The sequence below is a fragment of the Saccostrea cucullata genome, unplaced genomic scaffold, assembly GCF_032062105.1.
Source record: "Saccostrea cucullata isolate Sc308-1 unplaced genomic scaffold, CSIRO_AGI_Scuc_v1 ctg2548, whole genome shotgun sequence".
NCBI classification, from domain to species: Eukaryota; Metazoa; Mollusca; class Bivalvia; order Ostreida; family Ostreidae; genus Saccostrea; species Saccostrea cuccullata.
In genome coordinates this window covers 68,549-83,826 of record NW_026938596.1, presented here as the reverse complement: position 1 = coordinate 83,826, position 15,278 = coordinate 68,549, and the positions used below count along the sequence as shown (strand labels likewise).

The window sequence follows — 15,278 nt, the reverse complement described above, 5'->3', positions numbered from 1 at the left end:
ACACATTTTTTTTAAAAAGTTACATATTCTTAAAAGAGGCAAATAATAACCAAAAATTAGAATCGTGTGCCAGCCACTTTAAATATTTAGATTTCATGCGGATTTCTGTCGTTTCTTTACTTTTTTCCTAATCTATCTCAACCTTTGTTTCCGATAACCAAAACCGAAGTTTCCGATAACCAAAACCGAAGTTTCCGATAACAAAGTGAATTATTCAACTGTATTTCCGATAGCATACTGAAAGTTAAAATTGGGCAATTTTTGTCCTTTAATTACATATTTACAAGATTCTGACGATGTCTTCTCGTGGACAATCATTAACGCTAGGTAAATATCAGGATTTTGAAGAAAAAAACTATTTACAGCAATGCCAATTGGAGAAAAACTTGCAAAATATAACAAATTTGACTTTTAAAGCCTTCACAAGGCTAACAAACGCATCGAGGCTTTATTTTGTATCCATATTTATAAAAAATTGTTATCAACCGAGTGTCCGATAACAACCGAGTAGCCGATAACGCGTTGAGCAGTGTGCGTTATCGGCTACTCGGTTGTTATCGGACACTCGGTTGATAACAATTTTTTGAATCTCGGACACCTGACAACTTACAACGGACTGCGGACTTTTCAATTTAGGGAGCATGTCAAAAAAGTAATTAGAATGTCACGTATATATTTCATTGAACTCGGTAATAAAATTTTTTCATTTGCACGAGTTATAACAACAAATACATTGCATGGAATGGGTCGCCTCTTTTCTTGAAGACAAGTCTAGTAGTGTAAAATCGTATAACGATAATGAATTATCTATACGATAAACAGGCTTTTTGAAAACGTATTTATATATGCTCCCCGAAAGTCGTCTATTGTTTGCAGTCCGCTGTCCGTAGTACGATGTCAGGTGTCTGAGATTCCGAAAATGTTCAATAGCAATAAATTGATTTTTATTTGAGAGAATTTAAGTACTGCTTCTGTTGCAACCTCACTGACCACTTCTATCAGTAATCATATTCATGTTCATACCTCATCAAAACAGTTTATACTGCTTTATACCTTCGACTTTTCATACCATTTTTACGCATAGATCCGAGTTTCGAGGAGGGGTCCGCGTATTTTGGAGCCGGGGGGGGGGTCCAAGGTCACTTTTGCTTGGTTTAGAATGTACATTTAATGACTGCAAATTCCAGTGGGGGTCCGGACATGCCGATCCCCCTCTAGATCCGTGACGGTATGTGATGAATAAAAATTCAGTATACTGGAAGAAATTGGACCCCCCTCCCTTCCTCACTTTAATAAGTAGGATTTTCGACAATTCTGGCGATTCCTTAGAGGGGGAGGGGGGTTGTCAATTTTTTTTCAAGTTGATTTTTTTCTATGGCCTCCCCTTTTCAAAACGATGCAGGAATATTTTTTACTAAATTCAAAAGGGAAAGCGGAAAACGGGCCGTGTTTGGTTTCTTTTTTTAGTGACGTTTCAATAGTTCCTATTTGATTGTTTTGTTACAAAAGCCAAATGATCTTGCAAATGTAGCTTCTTTAAAAATTAAATTGCATTGGAAGGATGTCCGACGTTGCATCTGTAGTGAGTGAAAATGAACAAGCAGTAAAGGTCTGTCTTTTTGCTGATCAACTTTTTTTAACGACGGATTAGAATATAAACCATACCATGTACTTTTCAGATTTAAGTGTCAGTTGACAAAGAAAGAAACGGGACGTACAAGGCGAGAAGAATCCCCCTTTATGAAATAATTTAATATACCATTTACTACGAACAATCCACAGTGATGTAACATCGTTTATGAAAATGGGAGGTCTCCCCAAGGGGGAAAAAATTCCCATCTTTTATCCGCAACTCCTGACCTCTTATACCACTTTCAAAGATTATTACATAGTGCTACTGTGACCTCCTAATACGTAATATCGCGAGTACCTCGCAGTTATCTAATTTACTACCGCTCTTTTGCGGGGAAGTCTCTAGAAAGTTCTATTTCTCTCAAGATTTCTGGGGCACATGGCATTGTTTACAGTAGTGACAATCGAATGATTCAATTTTCAAACAATTTTATGCCGAAAGTTTGCGAAGGATTGAACTCCAAATAGTAGATTGTCAATTAAGGAAAGTTTAGAATACCTTATCAGTTTTAAAATGTGATGATTTTCGATGACTCTTAATGAGAAGAGTCCACTTAGTTAAAAATACCTTTAAAAATGTAGCATTTTAGGATTAGCTACTCTCAAATATTGATTAGGCTGGTTCAGCAATTGTTTAGCAAGGTATTCCACCTGGATTTTTTACTTACCTATTCTTATAAATTCTATAATGATCAATCTTGCATTCTATTTAATAGCACATTTGCCCCCATTCAACAGATGTTTCCTACCTCCATCAGGGCTCGACATTAACTTTTTTCCCTACTTGTCCATTCGGACAAGTGACCAAGATATTTACTTGTCCGAACTTCAACTTCACTTGTCCGAAAATTTTTCAATGAATGTCTTGTTATGTCAACTTGAAAACAATTAAAAAATTAAATGTGCTTGTTATTGATAAATAATACAAACACATATAAAACTAAATTTTATCTAGACTTCCTGTCCTGACAATAGCATAAATGTTCGCAAGTGAATCTGTAATACATGTATCAATCAAATATATTCTAAACTCGCAAACGTCGTGAGATCCACGCCATGCAATAGTATGGCTGCAATTAGTGAACATCGATCCCGATCAAGTGTGAACTTACATAGCGTTTGATATCGGGATCGAAATTCAGGTTTATGTACTGCTTCCGTTTATATTCGATAAACTTTACAATAGTTGGGTTTTTGTTTTATTATTATTATTTGAAGACTTCTTTACATAGAAAAATCACTTGTCCAATCGGACAAGTGCCCAGCAATATTCACTTGTCCGAAATTTTTTTTCATTGGTACCGGACAAGCGGACAAGCGTTAATGTCGAGCCCTGTTCCATCACGAAAGAGTTCTGCTAAGTTAGGTAATAGGTAATCGTGATATTAAGTATTTACTTTCTTTAATCTGAGACTTATTTTGGGTCCCTTACAACAAAACATGACTATTATAATGATACGGAAAGTGGTGTATCATTTTGTGAGCTAAGTGCTATCTCGTGAAGATAAGGTGACATAAAACTTATGTCATCCACAGTAGTTAAAAGTAAGCATTTTGTCTTTTTTTCAAGTATTATCATGGCATCATATTTTCCATCACTGTATAGTATGTGGAATTATACTAAGGACATTTTACATGCATACATCCAGCATGTTTGAATTTTTTGATTTTTATTTCTTTTCAGAGAAAAAGAATAGTGTTGTTTGGACTTGATGCAAATACTATACCATACATGAAAGTTTCTTTAAGGAATTCCCTTATTGGATTATTTTCTTCAACCTTGGGATACTTTCTTTTCACAAGTAAGTCATAGTCAAAAAAATGTACTGTGAAATCAAATCACTAATTTTCATGGGGGTTTAATTTTCATTGTTTTCGAGGTATGAAGAGACCCACGACGAATTCAAGCCCACCACTAAATGTAAATTTTTATATGAACAACTACTAAAAGCTTCTTTATCCATGAAATCAAATCCCCATGTACCAGCACTTTTTCCTCAAACCACGAATATTTGACACCATAAAAATATGGGATTTTACAGTATATAAAACTATTTTAATTTGAAAGTAGAGGCATATGGACCATGATGCTCACTTGAAGCAGAAGCACCATGCACTAACTAGGGTTTTGTATTGAGCAAAAAAATTCGATACGATATGATACAATATTTTTTTAAAGCGATATGCGATATATTGGATTCTAAAACAAGTCCATCAAAAAAGGCTTAAAAATCATTTAATGCTTGGATTTCATAAAAAAATTAGTGTTTTATTACCCGTTTCAAAGTTCTTATCCCATAGTTAGTAAATAAAACACTTACAATATAAACTTTTATTGACAGTAAAATCAAAATGTTAAAATAAAATTATGTATTTTATAATAACTATAAAAACTCTGTTATTTCCTTTATAAATCTATAATTATTGATCAGTTTTAATTCAAAAAAGTGAAATATAATCTTTCCTGATTAAAATTCCCATCTTTTTAGCAGAATTAGAAGAAAAACTGCTTGTCCGATACGTATTGGAAGTAATTTTTTGATACAATATTTTTCTTGAATGTCGATACGTATCAATATATTGATACAACCCTAGCACTAACAAACATTATACTATACCCAAGCAAACAAAAATTGGGGGGTACATTACAATCAACTTGTCTATCCATCTGTTTGCCCATCATGCATTCATGACTTTACCATGTTTTCATAATGGAGTATCATTTGAAGCTCATTGACACAAAAATTGCTTGCTATGATTATAGTGTGTGTCATGAAGTTCACCAACAGTCACTTTGGCAAGTTGTTAAGTTGTTTCTAGTTCAAAGGTCAAGGTCATAACAGAATTTTATTAAAAATCCTTGTCTAGATCATATCTTCTCTCTCCTTGACCCAATCTGGCTCATACTTCACCAACAGAGTGCCTTTGGGTAACTGGTTTGCAGTGACCTTGAACCATGTTTCTAGGTCAAAGGTTAAGACCATAACAGAATTATGTGAAAATCCTTGTTCGGAGCATATTTACTCTCCTATTAGTTCAATGTTGCTCATACTTCACTCACAGAGTGCCTTTGGTCAATGAATGTGCAGTGACCTTGAACAAAGTTTCTAGGTCAATGGTCAAGGTAAAAAATAGCCTCTCTTTTTACATAAAGTCTTTGTTCACTGCATAATTTCTTTCCCTTAATTCCACTCACCCTCAAACAAATTGACTGGATATGGAACATTTGTGATTTTCCTTCCATATTATGATAGAGGATATGCAACAATTTTCAGAGAGGATACATTTCTAAAAGATTTTTAATTGTATTATTTTTCAGGGAGTACCCGCAGTAGTACTTTTTGTCCCCTTTAATCTCAAACACCTTCAAAATAAAGTAAAACCCTTTTCAGCTATGTTACATTTTCATGTACATTGCTAAGAGCTGTACCCTTTGAGATGGACACCATCTCTATGATATCTAGTTTTTTCTGTCATTGAAAAAGTTATTTAAAATTTTGCAACAAAAAATTCTGACATCAAATTTGCAGCTCATATTGCTTCGATAATACTGTTAGTTTTGGCTTCACACAACATGCACAATGGTAGCTTTAGATCTGAGGGTGTATCATGGGGTTATTTTGGAAATGTTGCAAACTCGTACTTGATGCAAGGTTGCTTTACTTGCTTATGATCTTGGCTTGTTTTATAACCAGACACAGTATAATATAATAAATATTGCATGCAGTTGAGTTGAACATTGAAAATTTTCACTCCAACAAAACCATTGTCAACTGAGTGAAAGAAAGATTTACAACTCTTATGGCCGGTTGCGTACCTCAGATTTAAACCTACGATCAATGATTCCGGGTTTAAATCCAAGTTTTCGCATTGCACGCATGTAAGGATTGACTGAGTACGGCTCAGAATTACGGTAAATTCTGAACCTGGTGTAGGGGTGGTTTAAACCCGGCTTTATAACATTTCCATGGATTTTTGGGTAGAATATCTTGATATTTGAAATATTTCTATGTTACAGAAATGTTTTATGGTAATGATGATTGCATTGATAGATTTTGCAGTATTAAAAGAGCTATTCTGCAAGAAAATTTTTATGGCCATATTGCATGGGGTTTTTCTTTTTGCACAATTCTTTAACAACTGTTCAATGTGCCGTTTTAACACTGAGCTGTAATATAAAGTTTTTGAAGGTACTTTTAAAATACATAAATGTACATAAGCAGGAATTTTATAGAAACTTTCTAATACTCAGTATACCAAATTTAAATCAAATTTAGGAATTGATGATGATACACATCCCAATTATTTCTAATAATGCCGATTTTCCTAAGGATAAAAAGTATTTCAGTTATCTGATTAATCAGGCTATCTACATGGCCGTAGGAACTGGGGGAGGGAGGACATGTTCGTCCCCTATCATTTTGCCGCTGTAAAAAATTCTCTAGAAAACATAGCTAATATGTGTTGTCTTAAAAATAATGTCTTATACATTTTTTTTTCATTTGATCTTTTTAAACTACAAATCTAAATTTATATATTGTTCCTTTATTAATTACCCATATCTTGTGTTTTGGTATTGTTTCTAAATTACTTATTCCAAGACCCCCATCCCTGTTTTCTTCTCTTCAGTCTTTTGTAAAAGCTTTATTTTGTTTGCGATTTTATATTTTCTTATGGTTTGAGTTTTGATGAAAGATGCCGTGATTTGAATTAAATTGTATTGCATTTTTTCGGCATTTTTAATTTACAATTTAACATCAATATATATCTTTGTTTTTAAATATATCCTTTTAAGTTTCATCCATTTACTAGTATTAAAACTTGTTTTGAAGTGCTGTAATGTGAGGAAACCTATTATCCTTCAACATCTTATATGAGTAAGTCAAGATTAGGTAAACCTTACTCAGTTTTATAGCGTGCAACAGAAATGCGACTCAGGTAATCCCGACTCAACTGGGATTTAAACCCGGCTTACGTGATCCACGGATCAACCACTGAGCTGTACTTATCTGAGCCATAGATATGCAACTGGCCATTAGGTTTGTCATGAAACATACTCACACACACACACACACTCACATATATTCATGTTCAAGTTCCTCTTTTGATTTCAGGTAATTTACGTAAAGGTGTGCAAATAGGATCACTAGCTTTCATTGGTACATATTTTGGAACCACGTAAGTTTTCCGTTTTGTATCCATTGTATTTTACCTATGCCAAGAAGCTGGCTAAACTAAGCTTTTCTGGAGTTGTTAGTGTGGAAAATGTTTAAAACTATAAAGAGCATACAGGGTACAGCCAGTTTATGTCTCCTATATAAGTTTAAAATACCTGTAATAAAATTTACAATTCTTTTATGGTAATTATTTTTTTAAGGTCCCAAAATTTTATATCATATACTTCAATGAGCATATTACATAGTCATAAAAAGGAAAATGTGTATACAAATTATAAACTTCTCTGTATTATATTGAAGTGTTTATTGTAACCTATATCAAGGGTTAAAACAAACCTCTTTAACCTATGGAGCATTTGTTTTAATTTTACTTACAGAGTAACTTTTTCTTTCTTACAGATTTTATCTTGGCTACAAAGATTACCAGAGATACTTAAGGACAGTGGAAAGAATTAAAAACAATGAAGTGTTATATACTGATGGTTCGCTTTCACTGGACGATTCTGATTGAATTTTTATAAAATTTGTTGTTATATATTGATAAAATGTGATTGTGATTGATAAAGAATACATTGGAATAAAGATCTCATTGACTGCTATGGCATTTTTCCCTTCTTTGATGTGTGATACAACGGGTCCAAGCAGTGTTTCTATGCACAACATCATGAGAGAACGAAAGTCCTAAAACAGAAAGAATCTATGACCTTGACATCTTGAGAAGTTTTTGCAATGAAATTTTACACAGTAACTCCATAGGGCTTAATTAAGGAGGATCCCTATTGATTTTGAGGTGAAAAGGTAAAAAAAAAAAAAAGTTCAAGGTCATAAATTCAAAAATTCTGTTTAAACACTCTCATTTCCGCGTGATGTCTCGAGAAGCCTTTGAGCTTTTGCAGTGACATCTTATATCACAACTCCTTATGGCCTAAAGAAGACTCCCTATGGCCCCTCCTGTCCTTCTTAAAATGACCTCAGGTCAGTACATTCTCTTCTTTTTCCTTGAGCGGGGGACATATATTCTCTGAATCACCTTGTTAGCTTTTCTGATCACTTGTTGTTCGTCGTCCGTCCATCCATCTATAAACTTTTCACATTTTCAACTTCTTCTCAAGAACCACTTAGCCAATTTTTACCAAACATGATACAAATCATCTTTGGATGAAGGGGAGTTTAAATTGTTAAAATGGAGGACCAAGTCCCCTTCCAAGGGGAGATAATGTAGAAAAGAGAAAAATTGGGGTGGGGTCATTAAACCATCTTCTCAAGATCCACTGAACCAGAAAAGCTGAAACATATGTGGAAGCATCCTGGGATAGTGTAGATTCTAAATTGTTAAAATCATGACCCCCGGGGGTAGGGCGGGGCCGCCATAGGGAATCCAATTTTTACATTGAAATATATGTATAGGAAAAATCTTTAAAAATCTTATTCTCAGGAACTACTGGGCCAGAAAAGCTGAAACTTATGTGAAAGCATCCTGGGGTAGTGTAGATTTTAAATTGTCCAAATTATGACCCATTGGGTAGGGTGGGGTCACAATAGGTATTACAAGGGGAAATCTGGTAAAGTACAGCATGGTCAACGCTACTCAGGTGACTGATGGGGTGGCCCATCGGCCTCTTGTTCTTAATTATCTCCACTTGAATAAGGGTGTGACCTTTCATTTGAATGTACTTGAATCCCCTTCACTCAAGGATGCTTTTTGATAATTTTGGTTGAAATTGGTCCTATGGTTCTGAAGAAAAATTTGAAAATGTGAAAAGTTTACAGACAGACAGGAAGACAGACTACAGACAAATTGTGATCAGATGAGCTGAAATGATGAATCTACAAGCATTTGAGTAAAATAGCTCATTTATGATAGTCATTGTGCATTACAGTGTCAGAAGTGCTGGTACAATATTGATAGATATATGATATACACCCTTCTAAGGTCATTTACAATTGTTAATCAATGTACACAGAAAGTTCTTAAGAACAGCAGAACAATGACAGATGAAATTATTTCAGTGTGGTTTATTCAAAACATGGTTCCATGGGAATCTTAAACAAGAAAAATGTCCATAGAACATGAATACCCCAGCTAAGATATATTACCCTGGTAGAAAATTATGTCACATTTGAATACTGCTTACCAATTTGTATTAGTGCAATATATAAAACAGTTTTTTTTTTAAACTAGGTTCTGTAGCTAAACATAACACATGTACCAGTACTAATAAATAGTAATATCAGATGTCAGATGACCTGAATATGTCTAAAAAAAATCTCTTTCACAAGAAACAGAATCAATGCAACAAAGATGAGCATTAATTGTGGTCTTTTTTTATTCATTCAACTTTTGATAATAATCATTTTTGAAGAGGACAACAAGGGTGCCTCTGAAAATAATGATGATGCACCTCACTTCAGGAAAAACTGCACTAAAAATTGAAGACACCACTGATAGTAAATATTTGAAGAGATTTGAATTACTGTAATAATATCTGAATTGATGCATTGTATACATCAAATTGATAAGGTATCTTCTGATGATAAAAAATCTCATGATCAGTTTTGTCTACATTAATTTGGCACTGAATATAGATTCAGTAATATATGTCATAAACACATAATACCAAAACTTCTCCTCTGCTTTTAAGGGCTTGGAACCTTCTGCTTGAAAAAACATGCAAACATGTTAATTTAAGCAGGCAGCATTAAAAGTTTTGTGCTTTTTTTGTTTTCTATGGAATGCCATATACGACAGCCAACTGCTTACTGCCAACTGCCACACATATTTGAATAAATTTTCATATTTTCGTTGATATTTATGTGAATTGTCAAAACAAAAAATCAAAATTAAAAAAACATGGATCCACCCCAATAAAAATAAATCGAACTGAGAAATTTCTTGATAAGAAAAATAACGTAAACTCCTTTCGTAAACGTGAAAAATTATTTTGGCCTTGTGGGTGGGTTATGCTCCATATCTTCATATCTATGACTTTTCATACTGTACAAATTAACTTAATACAGGTCTGCGTTTTCGGTAGGGGGGTGGGGGGTGTTCCAAGGTCAGTTTTTAGTACTTATTCTAAAAACCATTGACAAAAATTTAATTGCTCTTATGTATAACTCCTTTAATAAGGGGTAGATTTTATCAATTGAAATCAGACTGAACATATCATCAGATCTTCAAATACTAATGAAAATGGATAAATGACCCAAATGAAAAAGAAATCTAACAAAATACTTTCAAAATATCTTCAAAACACTACCAAATCATACTTTTATATTTTCTTAGTATGTTTTGAAAGTGTTGCATTTAACGAAACATCAATGCTATACTTTACAGGATGGGGTGGCATGGTATTTTGTTAATGTTTCATTACAATGTTGGTGTTTTATTAATGTTTCATTACACTCTGCAGAATGAAATTGCATTTTGAAAGTGTTTCATTGTACTTGTCTGCATCAAATTAATATTTTGTTAGCATTTCATTTGATTAACAGACATGTTAAGGGTTGACTTATCTAAGAGCAGTAAAATCTTCCAAGAACAACTTATCTATTTATATCCTGTGTTACTAGTTTTGCGCCAATTTTCAAACCACCAGCACTAGGTCAGAGAGAAACATAGAGATTGATGAAGGGACATGTAAAGTGTAAGCATATATATTGATCCCTGATTGGAAAAAGCAAAATCAGGATGAATCTGGATATAACAGAGGTATTTATTTATTGCATGACATAAAGTTCTTTTAAACTGGACTACAGTTAAACCTTCAATCTGTGAATGTGGATGTGTATATGGCCTGTTTTTATTGGGTTTTTGTTCATTTTAAGATTGACCTTTAATCCATATACTACCCAGCTTAGATCAGTTTTAAGCACTGGGTTAAATGAATTATAATTATACTTAAAAATTCTGTGAAAATGTATGTGAATGGAGAAATGGTCAATGGATTGAGAATTATATCTCTTACACCAAAGGATTTCACTGCAGAGAATGATTGCTATAAGAGAGTGATCATGAATCGAACTTGGTGTTTTTAAATGTTGGAATGGTGTGCTATTGTCTATTGAACAATAATGTCAAACCTGGAATTCAAAATACTGTGAAACAAGATGTTTATAATATGTTTCAATATGAGACTGTGTTTAGATGTTTTCAAAGACTTGTGAATTTGCTAATTATAATTTTAAAAATTCAAATTTAGTGGTTTATTGATGATTTGTTACTTATGCTTTGTTAGTATTTTGTTAGAGTGTTTTGTTAGCCTCATTTGCATGTGATTTTCTATACTAATGGAATACTATCAAAACACAGTGTTTTGTTAGTAGTTTGTTAGAGTGTTTCGTAAGTATTTTGTTAAAGCGTTTTGTTAGTAGTTTGTTAGAGTGTTTTCAAAGTAACTTGTTATAGTGTTTTGTTAGCTCATTTGCATGTGATTTGCTATACTATCAAAACACTTTCAAAACATATGTTTTGTAAGTAGTTTGTTATAGTATTTTGTTTCCCCCTTTTTTTCATTTGGGGACTCTTTAATCTCATCGGATGTTCTTATTAACGTAAAATTCAACATATGAGATTGATAAAGTATATTATTTTTTATTTGTTATCTTATAAAATGACTATTTTCCTGTTTTTAATCCCCAACCCCTACATGAGACAACATAATCCTTGGAAAGGATAAAAACTGAAAAAAAAGGATTTTTTGTTGATTCACAGGGGAGTTATTTTAAAATAAATTTCAATTTCCCATTAATTATGAACCTTTGAACATTTTTCTCAGATATTTTTATCTGATTTTACAAAAAAAGATATGTTTTATATGCACAGAGGGGTGGGTGGGGTCCGGACCATCCCTTTGAAATTTGTAAAGGTATTTAATGTACAAACTAAACTAACTGAAATTTATATAATGCATAAATTAAAAGGGACCTTGCACCCCCCCCCTAAAACGCCGATCCGTGTTTAATTGAAAAAATCTCATAGACTTAAAGCATGAGACCCCCCCCCCTCCCACCAAAATAGTTCTTCAATTTAGGAATTTAACTGAGTTTACTTTTTTTCTTGTCAAGAAATTTCTGGGTTGGTTTTTTTTCTACCCGGGTGTCCCTCTTGGAAAAAAATCCTGGATCCGCGTCCGTTTTTTTTAAAATACACATGAATATATCAAAAATAAATATGAAAATTTATTCAAATATGTGTGGCAGTTGGCGGTAAGCAGCTGACAGTTGGCAGTAAGCAGTTAGCATTTGGCAGTAAGCAGTTGGCTGTCGTATATGGCATTCCATAGTTTTCCACCTTTTTAATTTTTTTTTTCATTCAAATCTTTTTTCTTTCTTTTCTTTCTTTTTTTTTTTTTTGTTTTTTTTGTTTTTTTTTTGTTGTTGTTTTTTTTGCCGTTTGTTTTTTTTATTTTATTGGTTTTCGCTAGTCTTTTCTCTTTTTTTCTTTTTGCGTTGTTTTCTTTTGGCTTTCATATTTTGCATTTGTTTTTCTTTTGTTTGTTTTCACAATCACAATTAATTAAATCACATGATTTTACACAAACAAATTACAATTTACGAAACACAGTTAACATTAACAAAAAAAAAAACATTTTCAAATCCAAATTTTATATTTTTTAAAATGCAAATCATTTCACATTAAATATTTATTAATTTTACAGCATATTTAGTTACAGTATAAAATATATTTATTTACATAAACAGCTAGTAAATAATCCGAATTGACCATACAAATTATAACTTGTACAACTGCTGACAGAATTTGTACATTACAGGAATACTTATTTCATACAATTGATACTATATCTGCAACATATTTGATATAATTTCAGAAAAAAAGATTGTAATAACATCATAAAATAACCTTAGAACAAAAAAATAGATAAGAAATAAAAAAAATATTTACGTTAGAATATATCTTCAAAGATAATGTCTCAATGGTCTTAAACAAAAAAAAGGGGGGGGGGTCAGCGTGGGAGGAAACTGGAACACCTGGGGAAAACCCACGTGTCTGAGTGGGCGACCCCATACCCTCTAACAACTCAAGACACCCATGGATGTACGTGTGCTCCACAGATCTGGCTTTCTGCTTAGTCATCTTTCACCAAATACAATCACAAGAATATGCCTCTTCAATACTTTAATTTTCTCTGAATGAATGAAAAAAAATGCTCATTAACCAAATGAGGACCAACAAAATAAAATAAAGAACAGTGTCAGATTACAGAATAGCATAAAATACAAAGGTAAACATTCCCATACCTGAGGGCTCGTAGGTATTCATTATGTCAAAGAAATCAACATACTTTCATCTTGAGTATCTTAATGGGTACAGCCACCAAATCACCAAACCACACTATAAAATAGTTCATAAATTTCAGCATTTATGATGGTATAAACATAAATTCACAAAAAACACATCTGTATGTAAAATACTCAGTATTCGAAGTTATTTTTGCTCTGGCCGTTTTAATTCATCCTCTAATGATTGCAGACAATTTTTTCCCAATTTAAAAATTTGCTTACAGTTATATTCAGGTTTTTTTTTCAAAATTCAACCCGTTCTAAATTCACCCACTAGAATTAAGGGCAAAAAGGGCTGAAATAAAATGGGCAAAAAATTGATCTATGTATAAATTAAGCACTGCTGGTATACAGCTCAAGGATCAGATACTTATTTGATGTTTTTTCAACAACAAAAAAAAAAAAAAAACAAACAAACAAAACAAAACAAAAAAAACACCATTTTTATGTGACATACCTGATAAGTGACAGTTATCCACTGTGGTAATTAAATCTTGCTGTATCTATCATTTTCACATCTTTGAGGGTCAACATCTTCGTTTATATACAGGTTTACCTCTTCCCAGCTTTTCCATCATTCCTAGCTGTAGCTGCTCATTTCCAGTCATCTTAAAGTGTCCACATCCATTGGTCTTGCCTTTTTCCTGGTTTTTCTACCAAATCCTGTCTAGCTGAGCTAGTACATTTCCACATCTTACAGGGTCCACATGCATAAACTTTTTTCTGTTTTTTCCACCAATTCAATGAATTCTTGTGTGGTGTAGCTGCTCGTTTCCACTCTTGAAGGGCCGGTCCACATCCATTGGTCTTGCCATTTCTAGTTTTTTTTCACCTTTTGCAACTGTCCATATATGCATTTTTTAAAGTTGAAATGTAGTATTTTGTGTTTAAAGCAGGTCAGCGCTAATTTCTTTCCAATGCAAGGTTAAAAAAATACAACTGATTTGAAAGGTAGACTGAATTATAGCCCAATGTTCCTGTCCGGCTGTAGTTATTCATTTCACTATATAGTAAGGGTCAACATACTTCTGAGTGTTACAATTTTCATTTAACAGATGCTTTCACCAATTTCTGTAGGGCTGTAATGCTCTTGTCAATATCTTAAAAAAATTTAAAATACATTAACACTACCTGATCAAGCCATATTTTCAACCTATCAGTAATACAAGTGTGTTACTAATCAATATAACTTTAGGGGGTGTGTGAAAGATTTATATTTAAAATGCTTACATTTTACACTTAATAGGGATGCCTCCAAATTAATATAACTGTTCAGGGGGATGCCTCCAAATTAATACATGTATAGCATATAACTTTGCTGTTCTTGAGAAAAGAATTTAACAATTTCTTTTAATTTGATTCCCCATTGTGGCCCCTCCCATACCCAAGAGGTAATGATTAGAACAAATCGAAAACTTTACTACCTGAGGATGTTCACATGTCAATATGACTATAAACATAGCTTTTCTGTTCTTGAAAAGATTTTTTCCTCTTTTTTCTTAAGTAAATCTTTGATCTCCGTTTGTGGACCCACTAACCCCAGAAACAAACTTAAACATGGCTTTGCAATTCTTGAGAAGATTTTCGGAGATTTTTTCTATATATTTCTATGTAAAACTTTGATCAGCCATTGTAGCCCCACCCTACCTCCAGGGTCAAGATTTGAACAAACTTAAGGACAAATGATGCAAATAAAAATATGGATGCCTGGATTGTATATTTTTTTTAATTACCTATTTTGAATGTAAATAATGTTCCAAATTTAACCATCCCTAATCAATCTATACAATTGTTTTGTCTCTAAAATCCCATTTGTTGAGATTTTTGAAATGAAAAATAAAAATCTGTGCGGTTAAACTTATTTATTTCACTCATATAAATATAACTTAGGTTATTATTTTCAGGATTTTTGATACAAGTTTGTATCATCTGTCTTTAAATGACTACACTACCTGAGGATGTTCTTGAGAGGATATTTTAAATAAGTTTTCATATATATTGGCTAACGTAAAACTTTGATCATCTATTTTGGACCTAACCTACCCCTGGGGGTCATGATTTGAACAAACTGGAATCTTCACTACCCAAGGATGATTCCATATCAATTTGACTAATTGTAGGTTTGTTGTTCTTGAAAATTTAAAAAGAGAGATTTTACCTATATAT

The 15,278-nt window shown here is 32.8% G+C and overlaps 1 protein-coding gene across 1 annotated transcript; it reads left to right on the top strand.

Annotated features, from left to right (window-relative positions):
- Positions 1-1,472: 1,472 nt before the first annotated feature.
- On the top strand, positions 1,473-7,416 carry LOC134250733 (uncharacterized). Its single transcript, XM_062733100.1, has 4 exons — positions 1,473-1,609; positions 3,317-3,434; positions 6,747-6,810; positions 7,209-7,416. Exons 1-4 carry the CDS (start codon positions 1,562-1,564, stop codon positions 7,318-7,320), a joined length of 342 nt encoding a protein of 113 aa, XP_062589084.1. The 5' UTR covers positions 1,473-1,561; the 3' UTR covers positions 7,321-7,416.
- The last annotated feature ends 7,862 nt before the right edge of the window (positions 7,417-15,278 follow it).

Coding starts and splice junctions, on each gene's coding strand:
- LOC134250733 (XM_062733100.1), top strand. CDS start 1,562: ATGTCCGACGTTGCATCTGTAGTGAGTGAAAATGAACAAGCAGTAAAG. Junction 1,610..3,316: donor AAAATGAACAAGCAGTAAAG/GTCTGTCTTTTT, acceptor ATTTCTTTTCAG/AGAAAAAGAATAGTGTTGTT. Junction 3,435..6,746: donor GGGATACTTTCTTTTCACAA/GTAAGTCATAGT, acceptor TTTTGATTTCAG/GTAATTTACGTAAAGGTGTG.